At 43.6% G+C, this 19,850-nt stretch overlaps 1 protein-coding gene across 9 annotated transcripts in view; it reads left to right on the top strand.

Moving 5' to 3' along the window:
* The window catches only part of LOC106582632 (ATP-dependent chromatin remodeler CHD6), a 117,080-nt gene that overhangs the window by 86,325 nt on the left and 10,905 nt on the right, over window positions 1–19,850 (top strand). For 8 of the 9 annotated variants that reach the window (XR_001323356.3, XM_014165873.3, XM_014165874.3 and 5 more), the window contains 12 exons: window positions 2,154–2,356; window positions 6,722–6,921; window positions 8,788–8,947; window positions 9,316–9,405; window positions 9,641–9,744; window positions 10,103–10,232; window positions 10,519–10,597; window positions 10,704–10,758; window positions 11,230–11,536; window positions 11,969–12,177; window positions 13,318–15,324; window positions 17,116–17,267. Coding sequence is in view for 8 of the 9 variants with exons in the window: in XM_014165873.3 (XP_014021348.1) it covers window positions 2,154–2,356; window positions 6,722–6,921; window positions 8,788–8,947; window positions 9,316–9,405; window positions 9,641–9,744; window positions 10,103–10,232; window positions 10,519–10,597; window positions 10,704–10,758; window positions 11,230–11,536; window positions 11,969–12,177; window positions 13,318–15,324; window positions 17,116–17,267 (3,696 nt within the window). In the remaining variant the exon portion in view is untranslated. The remainder of the gene's footprint in view (window positions 1–2,153; window positions 2,357–6,721; window positions 6,922–8,787; window positions 8,948–9,315; window positions 9,406–9,640; window positions 9,745–10,102; window positions 10,233–10,518; window positions 10,598–10,703; window positions 10,759–11,229; window positions 11,537–11,968; window positions 12,178–13,317; window positions 15,325–17,115; window positions 17,268–19,850) is intronic. The other variant, XM_014165871.3, reaches the window with a different exon arrangement.

The following is a 19,850-nucleotide window of genomic DNA, read 5'->3' as shown; positions in this document are numbered from 1 at the left end:
CTGATGTCTTGCTGATTTCTTTTCATTTTCCCATGATGTCAAGCAAAGAGGCACTGAGTTTGAAGGTAGGCCTTGAAACACATCCACAGGTACACCTCCAATTGACTGAAATGATATCAATTAGCCTATCAGAAGCTTCTAAAGCCATGACATCCATTTTCTGGAATATTCCAAGCTGTTTAAAGGCACAGTCAACTTAGTGTATAAACTTCTCACCCACTGGAATTGTGATACAGTGAATGATAAGTGAAATAATCTGTCTGTAAACAATTGTTGGAAAAATTACTTGTCATCCACAAAGTAGACTTCCTAACCGACTTGCCGAAACTATAGTTTGTTAACCTCTCTAGGAGAGGTGGGACGAAATCGTCCCACACTATTCAACAGCCAGTGACAAATCAGAGCGCCAAATTTAAAACCTCAAAATGTCATAATTCAAAGTTCTCAAACATAGGACTATTTTACACCATTTTATAGATACACTTCTCCTGAATCGAACCACGTTGTCCGATTTCCAAAAGCAAAACATTAGATTATGTTAGGAGAGTACATGGACACAAATAATCACACAGCCATTTTCCAAGCAAGCATATATGTCACATAAACCCAAACCACAGCTAAATGCAACACTAACCTTTGATGATCTTCATCAGATGACACTCCTAGGACATTATGTTATACAATACATGCATGTTTTGTTCAATCAAGTTCATATTTATATCAAAACCAGCTTTTTACATTAGCATGTGAACTTCAGAACTAGCATACCCACCGAAAACTTCCGGTGAATTTACTAAATTACTCACGATAAACGTTTACTAAATTACTCACGATAAACGTTGACAAAATACATAATTATTTTAAGAATTATAGATACAGAACTCCTTTATGCAATCGCAATGTCCGATTTTAAAATAGCTTTTCGGCAAAAGCACATTTTGCAATATTCTGACTACATAGCTCGGCCATCATGGCTAGCTACTTTGACACCCACCAAGTTTGGGACAACCTAAACTCAGAATTACTATTAGAAAAATTGGATTACCTTTGCTGTTCTTTGTCAGAATGCACTCCCAGGACTTCTACTTCAACAACAAATGTTGTTTTGGTTCCAAATAATCCATAGTTATAACCAAATACCGCCGTTTTGTTCGTGCGTTCAGGTCACTATCCGAAGGGTAACGCGCGAGCGCATTTCGTGACAAGAAATTTCAAAATATTCCATTACAGTACTTAGAAGCATGTCAAACGCTGTTTAAAATAAATGTTTATGGTATTTTTCTCGTAAAATAGTGTTAATATTCCAACCGGGAAACGTATTCATTCAAAGGCTGAAAGAAAAAAATGGAGAAGTCTCATGAACGCGCATCTCCAGTCTCACTGTCCCCAGGCTGACCACTTACAAACTCTGCTGCGGTACTTTGTCCAGAGACAGCAGACACCTCATTCCACTTTCTGGCGGCTTTAGAGAGCCAATGGAAGCCTTAGAAAGTGTCACGTTACAGCACAGATGCTGTAATGTCGATAGAGATGCAACAGAAGGACAACAAATTGTCAGACAGGGCACTTCCTGTATAGAATCTTCTCAGGTTTTGGCCTGCCATATAAGTTCTGTTATACTCACAGACACCATTCAAACAGTTTTAGAAACTTTATAGTGTTTTCTATCCAAATCTACTAATTGTATGCATATTCTAGTTTCTGGGCAGGAGTAGTAACCAGATTATATCAGGTACGTTTTTTATCTGGCCATGAAAATACTGCCCCCTATACCACAACAGGTTAACAAGAAATGTGTGGAGTGGTTGAAAAACGAGTTTTAATGACTCCAACCTAAGTGTATGTAATCTTCCGATTTCAACTGTATGGGTTACACTGTACTGTATGTTAGTAATATACGTTTTTTGGGGGCCTGAGAATGTGGTGTTAGCAGTGTGTGTACACACTGTATAGGCCTATACACTTATGTATAGGCCTACATCTTGACTTTTCTGCTCATGGTTTTGTTTGGCATCATTACACAGTATGGCATGTGTTTGGGGTGTGTGTGCTGTGCATGGGTTCATATAATGTCTGTATGGCTAGATGAACTGTGTGTCCATAAAACCTGCAGTAAAGCCTGAATATGAAATACCACCCCCTCTCCCTCACAGGAGAGCCTGGTGATTGATACGCCTCGTGTGAGGAAGCAGACGCGTCACTACAACTCGTTCGAAGACGACGAGCTGATGGAGTTCTCTGAGCTGGACAGCGACTCAGAAGAGAGGCCCTGTCGCACCCGCCGCTTCAGCGAGAGGAACAGACGCTACCTCCGCGCCGAATGCTTCCGCGTCGAGAAGAACCTGCTCATATTCGGGTTATTTTATCACATCTAACATTCCCCAGTCACACTTTCATTGTGTCTTACTGTAATAATTATTGTGAAATGTAAGTGCTCTCTCACTGGCTTAAGTACTCTCAAATTGTACTTTAGTAAGCACTTTTACTGGCTACTGCGGAGTTAGTGGGCCAGTGTTTCCCAATCATCTCCTTGAGTAACCCTCAGTCAGTACCATTTATTTGACATATTCCGGGACTAGCACAACTGATTCAATTGGTCAACTAATCACCAAGCCCCTCATTAGTTGAATCAGGCATGCTAGTTGTGGAATACATCAAATACAGTCCCTGCCAAATATATTGGCACCCCTGCATTTTTTTTAAAGGCCCAGTGCAGTCAAAAACGTGATTTTCGTGTGTTTTATCTGTTTTTACAGCTCTTTTATTGTAAGAGCTGTTAGTTAGAAAAGACCACCTGAAATTTCAGCCTGTTTTGGTGGGATGGAGTTTTGACCAATAGAAAAGAGGGTTCCAAACCACTCTGCCAATAACGGGTCGTTTTAATGTTTTTCCCCGCCCCACTCAGACCACATCCAGACAGTCTTAGCAAAGTTCTTGCTCGAGAATTGTTTTTGTTTCTTTTAGACCATTTTAATTGAAAAGAATCACGGTAAGGTACTTAATTGTTACCCAGAAATAATTTGATATGGAGATCAAAATGGCTACATTGGACCTTTTTAAAGAATCCCCTATTTCTTCTAAAATAAGTTGAAAAAACATTTGGTCTCCACACCTTGTTAGGGGATTTTAAACATCGCAGAAACAATTGTATTTTATTTTACCTTAAGTTTAAAAAATATATATATATATATTTAGAAAAATAAAGAAATGGGAAAAATGATTGGCACCCTGAAGCTAGTACACAGCCTTTGCCCAAGATATTTGCAAACAAACACTTCTTGTAGCCATCAATGAGTGTGCTGCAATTTGGCCCACTCTTCAGCATCAAACTGCTGTAATTCTTCTATGTTTGAGGGGTTCCCTCCACCAACTGCTGTTTTCAGATCTGTCCATAGCATTGGTGGTCGGTGCTGTTTAAGATGAGGGAGGACGATTATTATTTTTAATGAGAATGGCCTTATTTCTATTACAGCATATTGGATGACTGTCATTCATATTCCATTCACCAAGCTCAATGTAACATCAACAGGTTTAGGCTCCTACAGGATACTGAAATTGTCCCTATACCCATTATGAGGTTGCTACAACCTAGCCTATGAATGAAATTTTAGAACATAGGTGCAAATGTCGAAATGTGTGAAATTAAGTTGACAGAAAGTGACACATTCAATAACACCTTGCACACTCTTGCCTGCATATAGCTGATCTAGGGCGTAATCATTAGTCCAATAGTTGCAAACGAGTTTCTATTGTACAAATTCAGGTATGTTTTTACCCGCTTCGTTCCGTTTGCTTCTGTTTTAAGAAACATTTTTAAACAGAATCGGTGGAATGAATACACCCCGGATCACACGCAAACTTTCATAGCAGTCATACAAACAGCATGATCACTTTGATCGTTGTAGCTATAATTCCTTCTCGCGTCTACGAGTTCTCCTCTCACCTTTTTCCCTTCACTTGCAGACTTCAGTGCACATCAACGGTCTGTGGGCCAGGCGAAAATACCTTTCTAAGCCAAACCTTCATATCATAACCGCTAACCACTACACACAGCCTACATAGTTGTCACCATAGTCTACATAGCTACTAGAACTAACGCGTTAGTAAACCCTTGTCGTGTCTTTGGCTATGCCGGATTAAGTGACATGACATGCTAACCTATAAAATTCTTTCTCTAATTAATATTACCTGATTAAGCTAATCATGTAAATGTAATTAACTAGAAAGTCAGGGCACCACGGAAGAACGTTTATAGAGCCGTTATCTTCCGAATAAACTCTTAAAATACTTAGTAATACTTTACATCGGTAGCAGTCAATATTAACCCTTATCTTATTTTCAGTCTCATAATGAAAGTTGTAAATTCTTGGCTATCTTCACGAACCCTGGCTAACAAGTTGAATCAGCAATACAAAATTGGGTTTAATTATTTATTTACTAAATACCTAAACTTATCACACAGAATTACAAATACACCGAATACATATGATGTCATACAAAAACGTCCTGGTGGACGGAACCTGTATCATGGCTGGTTACACAAAGGAAAGGGGGTTGGGCTTGAATGAAAGAGCGGGAAGATTTAGGAACAAAGAAACAGCAGCTATGCTATCGTAAATACATTATCTTATGCATTCTAAATTACCGCCCATTTGGAAAAGGAAAATGCAATAAATATTTACTCTGAGCTGCGCTTCGGTAGATTGGTCGTAGATGCTGGCCGGGTTGGCCAACAGATCTTCCTGTACTCGGAAGAATGTCTCTGGTGGTAAATTGGATACGTGGTGGTATCTTCGTCCGTCTGTTAGACTGGATCCGTCGTCCGTCCTTTCCTAGCCCACGTCTACAGCGGCCGCTGCTAACTCAACGGCTAGGAAGTATCACTTCTGTAGTGAATAACCTCAAAGTTCATACCATTCGCCACCAAAGCTCACGCCGAGGTTGGCTTAGTTCTGTACTTGACCTGTGTGTCCTTCTAATGTAGAGGCTGCAGACCTCACGTACTGGAACAACCTGGTTATCTTTTCATCAAAGGCTTATATAGTGGAGAGGGGGGAAGGATGTGTTTCATCGTTTATAACCCCTCCTCTTCACAGGGGTGGGCCACTGATCAAGCAGGGCACTTTCCTTATGAAAACCCAATTCTCTCATTTGGAAGCTAAAATTACATTTAATCTCCTAACAAACAATTCCAATATCAAACATTTCAATTGCATAACAATTCCATGTTACTCTGATAACTAGAGGGTGTATACTTTCTCAGGTGCAGTTTATGTCGTCCTGTCATCAGTCATAATGTCTCAGATAACAACGAACTGACATCCATACTCATTACGTTCCAAAGCATATTTCCAACTGGTTTTATTACCAAAATATGGTTCCTTTTCCCCATTTGTTTGATGTTCCCTGACTCTCTATATTTAACAGGACAGCAGTCCTTCAGGACAGCAGTCCTTCAGTAGGGTCAGAGAGGGGAAGGGAGAAAGGTATTTATGGGGGGGGGGTCATAAACCTTACCCACAGGCCAACGTCATGACACCCTCTACAATCTTGCAGTACAGTCAGCAAGCAGTTTAGCAGTTACACCTGCAGGCCCCCAAGCTTACCTTGGAAGAGTTCCTGTGTTGGAAAGCCAGCTAGCTAACATAGCATCCCTCTCTGTTTGAGCCGGATGCTTGAGTAGACTAAACTAGCTGCTTTCGCTAGCTAAGTGAAAGTAAAATAAGAAATACAACGAAATAAAGCTGCTGCTCTCTTGCTTCATTTTTTAAGAAATTAATTTGTTCAAAACTGTTCAACACTTGTCTTTCTCTCTTTTGAGTCAACTCCTCACCAGCATTATCAAACCTCCCCATGTTTGATTGTAGGGAGAGGGTGTTATTTTCATTGAATGCTTCATTTGGTCATCGACAGCTGATCTGTATTGCCAAAGATCTCTAATTATGTTTCATTGGTCCACATACATTTTTTCCCCTGGATTTAGGCTTGTTTAGGTGTGTTTTGAGAAGTTCAATCAGGATTTATTTTCTCCTTTATTTGTGGGTTCTTCCTATAACCAACAACCAAATTTAAGCTTTCAAAGAAATGAACACCCTCCCTACAATCAAACATGGGGAAGTTCGATAATGCTGTGGGGTTGCTTTGCTGCTTCTCGTACTGGGGGCCTTGAACGTCTGCAAGACCTCATGATATCTGCAGATTATAAATGTTTTTTGGAGTGCAATGTTCAGCCCAGTGTCCAAAAACTAGGTCTCTGTTCAAAGTTGGTCTTCCAGCAGGACAAAACAAACTAAACACACATCAGAAGCACCCATGAATGGTTCAAGATGAACCAGCGAAGAGTCCAGATCTGAATCACATCCATAACCTATGGCGAGAGCTGAAAACAGCAGTTGGAGGGCACCCCTCAAACATTGACGAATTAGAGCAGTTTGCTGCTTAAAAGTGGGCCAAAAACGCAGGCTCTGCAGCCAAGTACTAGCTCCAGGGTGCCAGTAATTTTGCCCATTTGTCTTTATTTTCAAAAGTAAAATTGTAAGCAGAAGAAATATGGAATTCTTTAAGAAAAGTGCAAGGGTGCCAGTATGTTTGGCTGCAACTGTATGTGGCACTGGCTGGGGGTATTCAAGGAGTTTTACTGTATCCCGGCGACTCTGACACTTTTTTGTGGTGTATCTGTGCTCATGCCACCCGCTCCATCTCTCTGCGTGTGTCCACACAGCTGGGGTCGCTGGAAGGACATCCTGACCCACGGGCGCTTCAAGTGGCAACTGGCTGAGCGTGACATGGAGGTGCTGTGCCGGGCACTGCTGGTCTACTGCGTGCGTCACTACATGGGCGATGACAAGATCAAGAGCTTTATCTGGGACCTCATCACACCTGCCAAGGATGGCCATAAACAAGACCTGCAGAACCATTCTGGTGAGAGATTCAGTTACATCCCCTACAAACAAGCTGTCATTCACTCATATGGCCGTGGGAGGAAAGAGGACTGGCAAAATGGTTATGTTGACAACACTCAAATTAACCTCTATGGGCTAGGTGGGACGCAAGCGTCCCACCCGTGGTGCACTACATCAACAGCAGGTGCATTTCAAGAGCGGCAAATTTGAATCCAAATAAATGTCAAAATTCAAAATTTTTCGAAAAAAACAACTATTTTACACCATTTGAAAGATAAACATCTCCTTAATCTAACCACGTTTTACGATTTCAAAAAGGTTTTACGGCGAAAGCATAAATTTAGAGTATGTTAGGACAGTACATTTACAAGAGTTGTGTGTAATGTTTTGTCAATTCAAAGACAGGGTCACCAAAACCATAAAACCAGCTAAAATGATGCACTAACCTTTTACAATCTCCATCAGATGACACTCCTAGGACATTATGTTAGACAATGCATGCATTTTTAGTTCTATCAAGTTCATATTTATATCCAAAAACAGCGTTTTACTATGGCATTGATGTTGAGGAAATCGTTTCCCTCCAATAACCGGCAGTCAAGTCAGCACCACAAATTAAATAATTAAAATTAGAAAACATTGGTAAAATATTATATTGTCATTTAAAGAATTATAGATTTACATCTCTTGAACGCAATCAACTTGCCAGATTTAAAAATAACCTTACTGGGAAATCACACTTTGCAATAATCTGAGCACTGCGCCCAGAAAAATACGCGTTGCGATACAGACTAGCCGTCATGTTGGGGAGATCTAAAATCGAAAATACTATGTAAATAATCCATTACCTTTGATTCTCTTCATCAGATGTCACTTCCAGGTATCACAGGTCCATAACGAATGTAGTTTTGTTCAAAAAAGCTCATCATTTATGTCCAAAAATCTCCGTCTTGTTAGCACATGATCTAAGCCCGCCGGACTTCACTTCATGAACGAGGGGAAAAAATATATTTACGTTCGTTCAAACATGTCAAACGTTGTATAGCATAAATCATTAGGGCCTTTTTTAACCAGAACATGAATAATATTCAAGGTGGACGAATGCATTCTCTTTTATAACGTATTGGAACGAGGGTACCCAACATGAACTCGAGCGCCAGGTGTCTAATGGGCCATCATCGTTCCATGGCTCTTGTTCGGTCAGATCTCCCTCCAGAAGACTCAAAACACTTTGTAAAGGCTGGTGACATCTAGTGGAAGCAATAGGAAGTGCCAAAATATTCCTCAGCCCCTGTGTTTTTCAATGGCATAGGTTTAAAGGTAATACAACACATCAGGTATCCACTTCCTGTCAGAAAATGTCTCAGGGTTTTGCCTGCCAAATGAGTTCTGTTATACTCACAGACACCATTCAAACAGTTTTAGAAAATTTAGGGTGTTTTCTATCCATATATAATAAGTATATGCATATTCTAGTTACTGGGTAGGATTAGTAACCAGATTAAATCGGGTACATTTTTTTATCCAGCCGTGCAAATACTGCCCCTTAGCCCCAACAGGTTAATAAACAAGGTCTGAAAAGCAACTCGTAGTGCCAGAGTTTCTCATAGTGGTCTATAAAGCAGATTCCTGACTAAATGGCCCCTGGGGGCTTGAATCCTTGCTCAGCATCTTGTACTACATCTTGTATCGACTCTTATCTATCCCTTAAGCAATCCTCACCTTTTTGTTAATTTGAGTTATTTGATGACTCCAAATAACTGTAGCCATAGCTCCAACTCTGATCCCCAAATATGTGCTTTAATGTGGACTGGTGTGCTACTGATGATTGCTTGATGTAAGATGATTGCTTGGTATTGCTCAAACCCTACCTTTCCTCAAGCAGGCCTGTCGGCCCCAGTGCCCAGGGGACGCAAGGGTAAGAAGCTAAAGAACCAGCTGAGCGTGCCCGAGATGAAGCATGCAGACTGGCTTGTCAACTGCAACCCAGAGGTAGTGCTACAGGATGACAGCTACAAGAAACACCTCAAGCAGCACTGCAACAAGTGAGTCCCCCATTTCTCACAATTCACCTTCAGCTGTTGGTGAACCTCGTCATGTTCTCCTCCGACTAATAGGATTCCTAAGGTTGCTAAATCTACAAAGTCTAGCTTGAAAAGAAACATACAAAATCAAGATTTGTTTGAAATTATAATTTGAAGTGCTGAAGCCAAGGGAGTTTTATGCTAGATTTACTTTTTGTGCTAGATTTACTTAGCATTTGCTCCTTTAAGTTTTATGTTTTAGCTTTGTATGTTTTATCTCTTCCTGAAAAAACGTGTGCAAACTTTGCAACTGGTAAAAAAAGTTGCTGTGTCCAATAACAGAACGATGAGTGGTCCATGTGTTGTGTTATGTGTCATGTTGTGCCAAGGGTACTTCTGAGGGTGAGGATGCTGTACTACCTCAAGGCTGAGGTCCTGGGAGAAACTGCTGCACAGTCCCTGGAGGGCATTCCTGCCAGGTAAGAGTGGGCACCATGAGGGCACCCATTAATCATGCCACTTACTATATACACTGATGAACTTGTTGATAGGGCTAGTTCCTTGAACCCAGATGATGCCTATTCCTGTACTCAAAAACACTTTCATTGCAGATTCTCCATTGAGCATGCTTTTTAATCCAGAAGTAGGACAATCTTGTCCGGGAAACCAGCCCAAAGTAAATGGCTGATTTGTTTGTGTGTGTAATCTGTGCAGTAAACTGGAGGTGGCACTGCCTGATATTGACTACATCGAGATCCCAGCAGGCTGGTGGGATGCAGAGGCGGATAAGTCTCTCCTCTTAGGAGTGCACAAACACGGTAATCCTTTAGTCTAGTGTCTCCTGCTTATCAAGGCCCTAATTTTGTCAATTTCAAAGGATCTTATATCAACCTTGGTCCTAGAGAATTTCAGGGTGTGCAAGTTTGGATCCAGCACTAAAACACCTGAATCAACTAATCCAAGTCCTGATGATCAGTCGATTAGCTGAGTCAGGTTTTAAGCCTGTAGCTCGCTCTGTAAATCTTGGATCAGGATTGGTAATTACTGGCCTACCGTATATCAGTCATTGATTAATTGATTATACATTTTAAATTGATAGTACATTTAAGTCTAAAGCCACTTCCATCATCACCTTCTGCGCACAGTAACCCTGGCTCCTGGTGTGTGTGTCCTTAGGGTATGAGCGATACAATGCCATGCGGGCCGACTCAGAGCTATGCTTCTTGGAGCGGGTGGGCATGCCTGACGTCACGGCACTCTCAGCCGAGCAGAGTGGAGGAGAGGTGGTGGCTGACCTCACTGACAGGCAAGAAACCACCCCCACCTTACCGTAGGGCACAAGTCTGATTTTAAAGGATTGACCCCAAAAAACAGCATACAGTAATATGAACATCCACAGTACCAAATCTCAGGTGCTGTTTACAAATATGAATGTCAACCAATGCCTTTAAGCCCCAAAATTGAATGTATCAGCAATACCTCGATCTAGTTCCCCTCCATATATATTCATAAATCCTGGGTGGTCATGCTGAGTCTGGTGATGGAGAAAGTGATTTAACTTTGTGGTCTTTATCTTGATTGTTAATGTTCAGTGCTTGCAAAAGTGATGATGTGAAAGACGATCCTGAATGCAATCCGGAGGAGGGAGGAGTGGAAAAGGTTGATAATAAGGTATGCACTCTCGAGTGACTTGGCTAAATGAAAATGAAGGATTCAATTATTTAATATCTAAAAAGGTTGAGTTGTGATGATGTATCATCTATTTTTGCTCCAAAAGGATGAAACCAGCTCCAGTAATGATGCAATGGATAAGCATGACAGTGTTGGTCAAGGTGAGTGTTCATCTGCCTTTCAACTTGCATTTTTGCATAAAACACCTTACAAACTGGAGAATCTGTGAGTGCATATAGATTATAGTGGTTTTACCAACTCCAAGTTCCACCTAGTTCATTTTCTGCAAGTGTTCTTGTGGGTTATTCTACCAGGTAGGTAATGTAATTTTGTCAAAAATATATTTTTCACCTAATTGTAAGAATTTGTCATGAAAAGCATATGAAGGCCCTGAGCCACAGGGCCTTCCCTGTGGCTCAGTTGGAAGAGCATGGTGTTTGCAATGCCAGCATGGTGTGTGCAACTCCAGGGTTGTGGGTTCGATTCCCACAGGGGGCCAGTACAAAAACAAAATGCATGATATGAAATGTATGCATTCACTACTGTAAGTCGCTCTGGATAAGTGCGTCTGCTAAATGACTAAAATGTAAATGTAAATTGACAAGCATAGATCTGATGCTGTTACTTTGCAGACACACTCTCAGTGGAGATGGTCCAGGAGAGCTTTGGCCAGGAGGGCATGGAGCTAAAGGGTCGCCCTCTGTGGCCGGCCGGCCCTGCCCTTACGGCCAGGCTACGTCGCCTCATCACGGCCTACCAGCGCTTCATGCGGCGCGAGCCACTGCGCCATGACTTCCTGCTACCTGAAGGGTTAGGGGCAGGCCTGGGGACGATGTCCTGGCAGCTGGGGGAGGAGATTAGGCGTTGCACGGTGGCCGCCGCCGAACCTGACCCTCTCTTCCTGGAGTGGCAGAGAAGGTGGGTGATGTCAGAGCAAAGGTGGGTGATGTCATTGATCCCCTACGTTATGTGCTGCTCGGTCCCGTTCCCTTTCGGTTCCTAGCTCCTTACCCCCCTCTATGTTCACCGGCATGGTTATATCAATACGAGGATGTCTCCTGCTAGCTCTCCAATAAGCCATTTACCTTTCACAAAACATATCCTTCAAGATCTGTGAACACCTGCTAGGCTAGAGGAAGAATTTGACTGGTTCATTATCTATGCCCCTAAAAGATGGTGCATTTCAAAGACCTAATGTAAAATTATTTGGATTAAGACATTTGACTTCAATGGGGAAATGTCTTACTGGAACCAGACTGCTTTTGTGTATGATACCCACAACTGACTTGTGGCTTCCGTGTACTGCAGTCACATGTCAGTGCATGCTCCCCTGATCAAAGATTAATGGTAGGCCTGTGTTTTTGTGAGCAGGTGGACACGGCGTGAGCAAGCAGATTTTTACCGCACCGTGTCGTCATTCGGTGTGGTGTACGACCCGGAGAAGAAAACATTCGACTGGATTCCTTTCCGCTCCTTTGCCCGGTTGGAGAGGAAGACCGACGAGAGCCTGGAGAGATACTTCAGTAGCTTTGTGTCCATGTGCCGCACCGCCTGCAGATTGCCCCCCAGGAAGGACGAAGGTAACGACTCAACAGGAAGCAAAGCAAGAGAGCTTGCCCTTAAAGGTGCAAAAAGAAGGGAATAACCGGAAATCAGGAATCCTCCAGCCAGGATTTCTGGATAACCTCAGAATTTTTGGAAAGTTACCAGAATTTGCCACCCTAGGGAATGCCATAATGTACACTGAACAAAAATATAAACGCAAAATGTAAAGTGCTGGTCCAACATGTAAAGTGCTGAGGAGTATTTCTGTTTGTAATAAAAGTATTTTGTGGGGAACAACTCAATTCTGATTGGCTGGGACTGGTTCCCCAGTGGGTGGGCAAGCCCTGTTGGGTTCGCACTGCACAAAAAATTAAGCAAACTGAAAATTGGCTTTTTTAAACCTTTTATTTAACTAGGCAAGCCAGTTAAGAACAAATACTTATTTTACAATGACTGCCTATCCTGGCCAAACCCAAACCAGACGACGCAGGGCTAATTGTGCACCGCCCTATGGGACTCCCAATCACGGCCGGGTGTGATACAGCCTGGAATCGAATCAGGGTCTGTAGTGACCCCTTTAGCACTGAGATGCAATGCCTTAGACCACTGCACCACTCGGGCTGAAAGGGACCAATTTTCACGATAATTGTTCGGCCCAAATCTAGCATGGAAATATTGGATTTGTAGTGCTATGCTGATGTTGCCTCCCTTCCGTGGCACGTGTTGCTTGGCAACCACCCTGCACTTACCACTTGCTCCCTCTTTGACTAAAGCCAGTGAGAAACTTGCTTGCATACTTTTTGTGCTATGAAACTAAATAAATACTGCACTCTGAACCACAAAACGTATTTGCTATATTCAAAATAGTGTAGTTAGGCAAAGCAAGGAAAGTAATTACGTGATGTAGTTTTATTGGGATTTGCAGCTGTTGTTGGTTAGTAATGCGTCCTGCAACCTTCTAAAATGACTTACTCAACCTTTAACAATAGTCTCTGCCAAAGGAATGTGTCTTAAAGGGATAGTTCACTATTTAGCTTATTTTAGCTGTGCTTTGAAAAGCATGGTGGTAGATTTGACATGATTAGTATTATTTATACTGTAGTAGTGACATTGCAATGGTGTGATTTTAATTATACAGTTTATACGAAAGTAAGCCCTCTCCGTCTGTCTGTCAGGGCCTCTGGACCACAACCTGTTTGTGGAGCCCATCACAGAGGAGCGAGCAGCACGCACCCTCTACCGCATCGAGCTGCTGCGCAAGGTCAGGGAGCAGGTGCTGCGCCACCCACTGCTGGGCCCACGTCTGCAGCTGTGTCGGCCCAGCCTCTACCTGCCTGTGTGGTGGGAGTGTGGCAAGCACGACCGCGACCTCCTGATTGGAGCGGCCCGCCACGGCCTCAGCCGCACTGACTACTACATCCTCAACGACCCGCAGCTATCTTTCCTGGAGGCCCACCGCAACTACGTCCAGAAGGAGAATCACCAAGGCTACCAACCCAGTGTGCACCACGCAGGCATGGCCCCCTCACCGCACCACCACCCCTGCTGCATCTATGACACGGGCCTCGGCCAATGCCACTCTCCCCAGCCGCCGGAGTACGGTCCCCCAGCCATCCCCTCCTCGGCGATCCACTTCCATTCTCACCCGAACGTCCATGGTCACCCGCCAGAGATAGTGGGCACGGGCCCCGGGGGCAGCCTAGGTATGGTGTCTGGGCCAAGGGAGGGCTTCCTGGTTTGCCCCCCTCTGGATGAGTCATTGGAACTGGCATCACTGCAGCATGAGGGCCTGGCCTCAGATTCCCTCCATGGCAAGTCTGCCAAGGAGGCCTTCAACGGGTTCCCCTTCAACTCAGCTCAGGGCGGCCAGAGCATGCTCAACTCGTATGGTGTGCAGGGGGAGCTGACCAGCGAGCAGTCGGCCGACATGGACCCAATCATCTCAGGCAAGCTGCGCAGTGACGTGCTGGTGGGCTCCTCGGAAGAGAATGGCCTTATGGCCCCCTTGCTGGAGCTGGAACAGGAGCTGCAGGTGCCCTGGGAGAGCACGGACCACACAGGCACAGCAGACGTCGTGGGCATGTTCAACGAGGCTGACCCCATCCTGGGGGCACCAGCCCTTGATACAGAGTTCCTGGACACAGAGGAGCTGCCGGGAGACGGGGGAAGGGAGGATGGAGCAGGGGGAGTGCTTGACGACTGCCTAGGTATACCCTCATCCCGGAGCGACCCAGGGGAGCCGCTGCCCTCCAGTTTCATGCTGTTCAAGAACATTGACGTGAGCGAGGAGGAACCTGCTGCAGAGCACACAAACCTCTCCGCCAGCCCCCTTCCTTCCTACATCCCCCCTCCGCACCTGTCACTGTCCCATATGACCTTGCACCGCCACCACCACAACCAGGGTGATGTCGAGCAGCCAGAGGAGAAGTTGAGTGACTCGGACACTGTCGCCCACGTGCCCAGCCCCGACGAGGGGGAGGCAGAGAGGGATGTGTCCTTTAAGTTTGACAAAGAGGAGATGTCTGTGGACAGTCCGAGTCTGGTGGGGCTGGAGCAGGGCCTGGACACCTCATGTATACCATGCGAGGACACTCTCCAAGAGGAGCCCTGCTATGGGATGGGAATGGGCTCTCCAGTGGAGTCATGTCAGGTGGCTCTAGAGAGGCCAGGAGAAGAGACTTTAGAAAGGGACACGCCCTTAGGGCCAGTGGAGGAGGGGCTTCTAGAGGAGCAGGTTGAAGAACCCTTGGAGATATCGCCCATGGATTCCCAGGAGGAGGAACCAGTGGATGGGCCTCTGGAAGACTTCTGTAAAGACAAGGCACCAGAAGGACCATTCACAGGGCCGTTGGATCAGTATGACGTAGAACCAGAAGCGGCCTTCGAGGGGCCTGCCGAAGCAGAGAGCACTTTAAGCGAACACACACTCCCCACTGTTGATGCAACAGACACTCTGCCCCCATCCTCCTCAGTCCCCAGGCCCCAGCCTGAGCCACCACTGTCCCCAGGTGTGGCGGGAGTGGCACAGATCAAACTTGAGTTCCCTCTTGACCCAGAGAGCTCTGAGAGCCAATCAGACATACTGGAGCCTGACAGCACTGTCCTCACGCCCAAACTGGAGCAGACAGAGGTGCTGATGGAAGTGAAGGACAAGATCAAGGAGGAGAGGCCCCAAACTCCAGGTAATGAAGGTAGTTTTACATGCATCCAAAATAGTAATATGAGCTGGACAAAAATAAGGTTCTGTGCGTGTGTATGCGCACAGTACCAGTCAAAAGTTTGGATACACCTACTCATTCAAGGGTTTTTGTAATATTTTTTACTATTTTCTACATTGTAGAATAGTGTTGAAGATATCAAAACTATGAAATAACACATAAGGAATTATGTAGTAACCAAAAAAGTGTTAAACAAATCAAATGTATTTTAGTTTCTTCAAAGAATCTACCCTTTGCCTTGATGACAGCTTTGCACATTCTTGGCATTCTCTCAACCAGCATGGCTACCACAGCATTCTGCAGCGATACACCATCCCATCTGGTTTGCGCTTAGTGGGACTATCATTTGTTTTTCAACAGGACAATGACTCAGCACACCTCCAGGCTGTGTAAGGGCTTTTTGACCAAGAAGGAGAGTAATGAAGTGCTGCATCAATGACCTGGCCTCCACAATCACCCGACCTCAAACCAATTGAGATGGTTTGGGATGAGTTGGACTGCTAGGTTAAGGAAAAGCAGCCAACAAGTGCACAGCATATTCCAACTGTCTTGAAGGAGTTTCCACATTACTCTCCTTCTTGGTCAAAAAGCCCTTACACAGCCTGGAGGTGTACTGGGTCATTGTCCTGTTGAAAAACAAATGATAGTCCCACTAAGCGCAAACCAGATGGGATGGTGTATCGCTGCAGAATGCTGTGGTAGCCATGCTGGTTGTGTGTCTTGAATTCTAAACACCATCACACTACCACCTCCATGCTTCACGGTGGGAACCACATGTGCGTCTCAAAGAGATGCGGCGGTTGGAACCAAAAATATCAAATTTGTACTCATCATACCAAAGGACAGATTTCCACTTGTCTAATGTCCTTTGCTCATGTTTCTTGGCCGAAGCAAGTCTCTTCTTATTGGTGTCGTTTAGTAGAGATTTCTTTGCAGCAAATCGACCATGAAGGCCTAATTGGGCTGCAATCTGGGGTGCTGTTATTCTAATGAACATATCCTGTCCTGTGGCGGTCCTCATGAGAGCCAGTTTCATCATAGCGCTTTTTGGTTTTTGGGACTGCACTTGAAGAAACGTTCAAAGTTCTTGAAATGTTCTGCATTGACTGACCTTCATGTCTTAAAGTAATGATGGACTGTTTCTCTTTTGCTTATTTGAGCTGTTCTTGCCATAATATGGACTTAGTATTTAACCAAATAGGGTTATCTTCTGTATACCACCCCTACCTTGTCACAACACAAATGATGCTCAAACACGTTAAGAAGGAAAGAAATTCCACAAATTAACTTTTAACAAGGCACACCTGTTAATTGAAATGCATTCCAGGTGACTATCTCATGAAGCTGGTTGAGAGAATACCAAGAGTATGCAAATCTGTCATCAAGGCAAAGGGTGGCTGCTTTGAAGAATCTCAAATGTATTTTTATTTGTTTAACTTTTTTGGTTACTACATGATTCCATTTGTGTTATTTCATAGTTGATGTCTGCAATGTAGAAAATAGTAAAAATAAAGAGAACCCCTTGAATGAGTAGGCGTGTCCAGACTTTGACTGGTACTGTATGTATATGGGGAAAGCTCTAGGTAGCCTACAGCTGTTAAGATGGACTCATATAACAGAAATAAAATAGCTGTGGCTTTTGGTTTTAGCAGGCTTCAAACATGTAGCATTGAAAATGACCATTTTACCACCTTCTCTAGATGCCCTGTAGTTGAGATCTTGTGTTGTGCACTGAATCACTGTCTCTCTCCACAGCCTCTGTAGTTGACAGCTATGTGGAGGTGGCACAGTTTGCAGTCCCCATGTCCATGTGTGAGATGCCTGACAGTCTGCAGGATGCGCGGGAGCCCACCATCGCCCAGCTGCTTCAGGAAAAAGCCCTCTACTCCTTCTCCGAGTGGCCAAAGGTATGGTACATGGGGAGTTGACCTGCCAACTGCCTTGAAAAGTTTCCATTTCATGTTAGCCCAGGGGAATTGGTTGACACTATCAGATTAGGGTATAACAATTTCTCTCCCAAAATCAGATTTTCAAACATATTTCCATAACTTATGTTTAATTAAGACCAAAAGCTGAGACCCCTTCAAATTCGTAGATTTGGCTATTTCGGCCACACCGTTGTTGACAGGTGTATAAAATTGAGCACACAGCCACACAATCTCCATTGACAAACATTGGCAGTAGAATGGCCTTACAGAAGAATGGCACAGTCATCGGAAGCCACCTTTCCAACAAGTCAGTTTGTCAAATTTCTTCCCTGCTAGAGCCACACAAGCTCACAGAACCGGACCGCCGAGTGCTGAAGCGCGTAGCGTGTAAAAATGGTCTGTCCTGGGTTGCAACACTCACTAACGAGTTCCTAACTGCCTCTGGAAGCAACATCAGCACAAGAACTGTTCGTCGGGTGCTTCATGAAATGGGTTTCCATGGCCAAGCGCAATTCCATGCATCGGCTGGAGTGGTGTAAAGCTCACCGCCGTTAGACTCTGGAGCAGTTGAAAAGCATTCTCTGGAGTGATGACTCTCACTTCATCATCTGGCAGTCTGATGGATGAATCTGGGTTTGGTGGATGCCTGGAGAACGCAACCTGCCCAAATGTATAGTGCCAACTGTAAAGTTTGGTGGAGGAGGAATAATGGTCTGGGGCTGTTTTTCATGGTTTGGGCTAGGCCCCTTCGTTCCAGTGAAGGGAAATCTTAACGCTACATCATGCAATGACATTCTAGACAATTCTGTGCATCCAGCTTTGTGGCAACAGTTTAGGGAAGGCCCTTTCCTGTTTCAGCATGACAATGCCCCCTTGCCCAAACCAAGGTCCATACATAAATGGTTTGTCGAGATCCTTTGGGATGAATTGGAATGCCGACTGTGAGCCAGGCCTAATCACTCAACATCAGTTCCCGACCTAACTAATGCTTCCATTCAGCCACAAGAGCAAGTCCCTGCAGCAATGCTCCAACATCTAGTGGAAAGCCTTCCCAGAAGAGTGGAGGCTGTTATCCTGTTGGGGCTACAGGTTAGCAATGAACCCCGAGTCGGGATTGCTAACAAGGCTGGAAATTCAAAACATCAAAAATCTAATAATTTCACTTTCTCAAACCATCAACTATTTTACACAATTTAAAAGATAAACATCTCCTTAATCTAACCACATTGTTCGATTTTCAAAGAGGCTTTACGGCAAAAGCATAAAGTTAGATTATGTTAGGACAGTACATAGCCACAAAAGTACAAACATCCATTTTCAATTCAAGGTCAGGCGTCACCAAAAGCAGAAACCAGCTAGAATTATGCACTAACCTTTGTCAATCTCCATCAGATGACACTCCTAGGACATTATGTTATACAATACATGCATTTTTTGTTCCATCAAGTTCATATTTATATCCAAAAACAGCATTTTACAGTAGCGTGAAATTCAGATTTTTTTCTTCTCTGAAATGCTTCCGGTGAACATAACAAAATTACTATTCGACAACATTGGTAAATTATAATATTGTCATTCAAAGAATAATATATTATCATCTCGTAATTGCTACCGAATGGCCAGATCTCAAAATAACTTTACTGGGAAATCACATTTTGCAATAAACGGGGTGCTATGCTAAGAACAACAGGCTATGCTATACAGTTAGCATCATCTAAAATCGATAATAACATTGGAAATATCCCCTTACCTTTGATTATCTCCATCAGAAGGCAGGATCCCAGGTCCGGAAGGCATTCCAGGTCCGGAACAAATGTGGTTTCTTTTGACAAAGTTCATAATTTATGTCCAAATAACACCAAGTACTTAGCGTTCATTATGCTCCCACAAAACGTGGTTGGGGGGCTGGTAAAATCACGCCGAAAAGCTAAAAAAACCTAGTAAATAATCTATTTATGTTCGTTCAAACATGTCAAATGTTGTTTAGCATTAATCTTTTGGTCCATTTTTAACGTTAAACATCAGTAATATTTTCACACAACCTATCCTATGTCTAGATAAAAAATGATGACAAACTCACGTTTCTCAGATTTATGCGCAGGCGCAAAAAAATGAAGTGATGACATGTCAACTTCCTTGGATTCTAATTTGCTCTCTGTTTATCATAGACGCTTCAAACAACTTTATAAAGATCGTTGACATCTAGTGGAAGCCGTAGGTGTTGCGAAATGAATCCTTTCTCACTATGGTATCTATAAAACAATGACACTAAATAGTACAGTCACAAAATTCACATTTTTTTAAATCTATTTTTCACAGGTTTTTGCCTGCAATATGAGTTTTGTTATACTTACAGACACCATTCAAACTGTTTTAGAAAATTCAGAGTGTTTTCTATCCGAATGTGTTAATAATATGCATATCCTAGCTTCTGAGTTGGTGTAGGAGGCAGTTAAAAATGGGCACATATTTTTTTCAAAATGTCTCAATACTGCCCCCGAGCCCCAACAGGTTATAACAGCAAAGTGGGGACCGCCTCCATGTTAATGCCCATGGTTTTGG

The sequence above is a fragment of the Salmo salar genome, chromosome 22, assembly GCF_965601325.2.
Source record: "Salmo salar chromosome 22, fSalSal1, whole genome shotgun sequence".
In the NCBI taxonomy this organism is placed as follows: Eukaryota; Metazoa; Chordata; class Actinopteri; order Salmoniformes; family Salmonidae; genus Salmo; species Salmo salar.
Note: the sequence above shows the minus strand (reverse complement) of the source record. Positions and strands in the feature narration are given on the sequence as shown.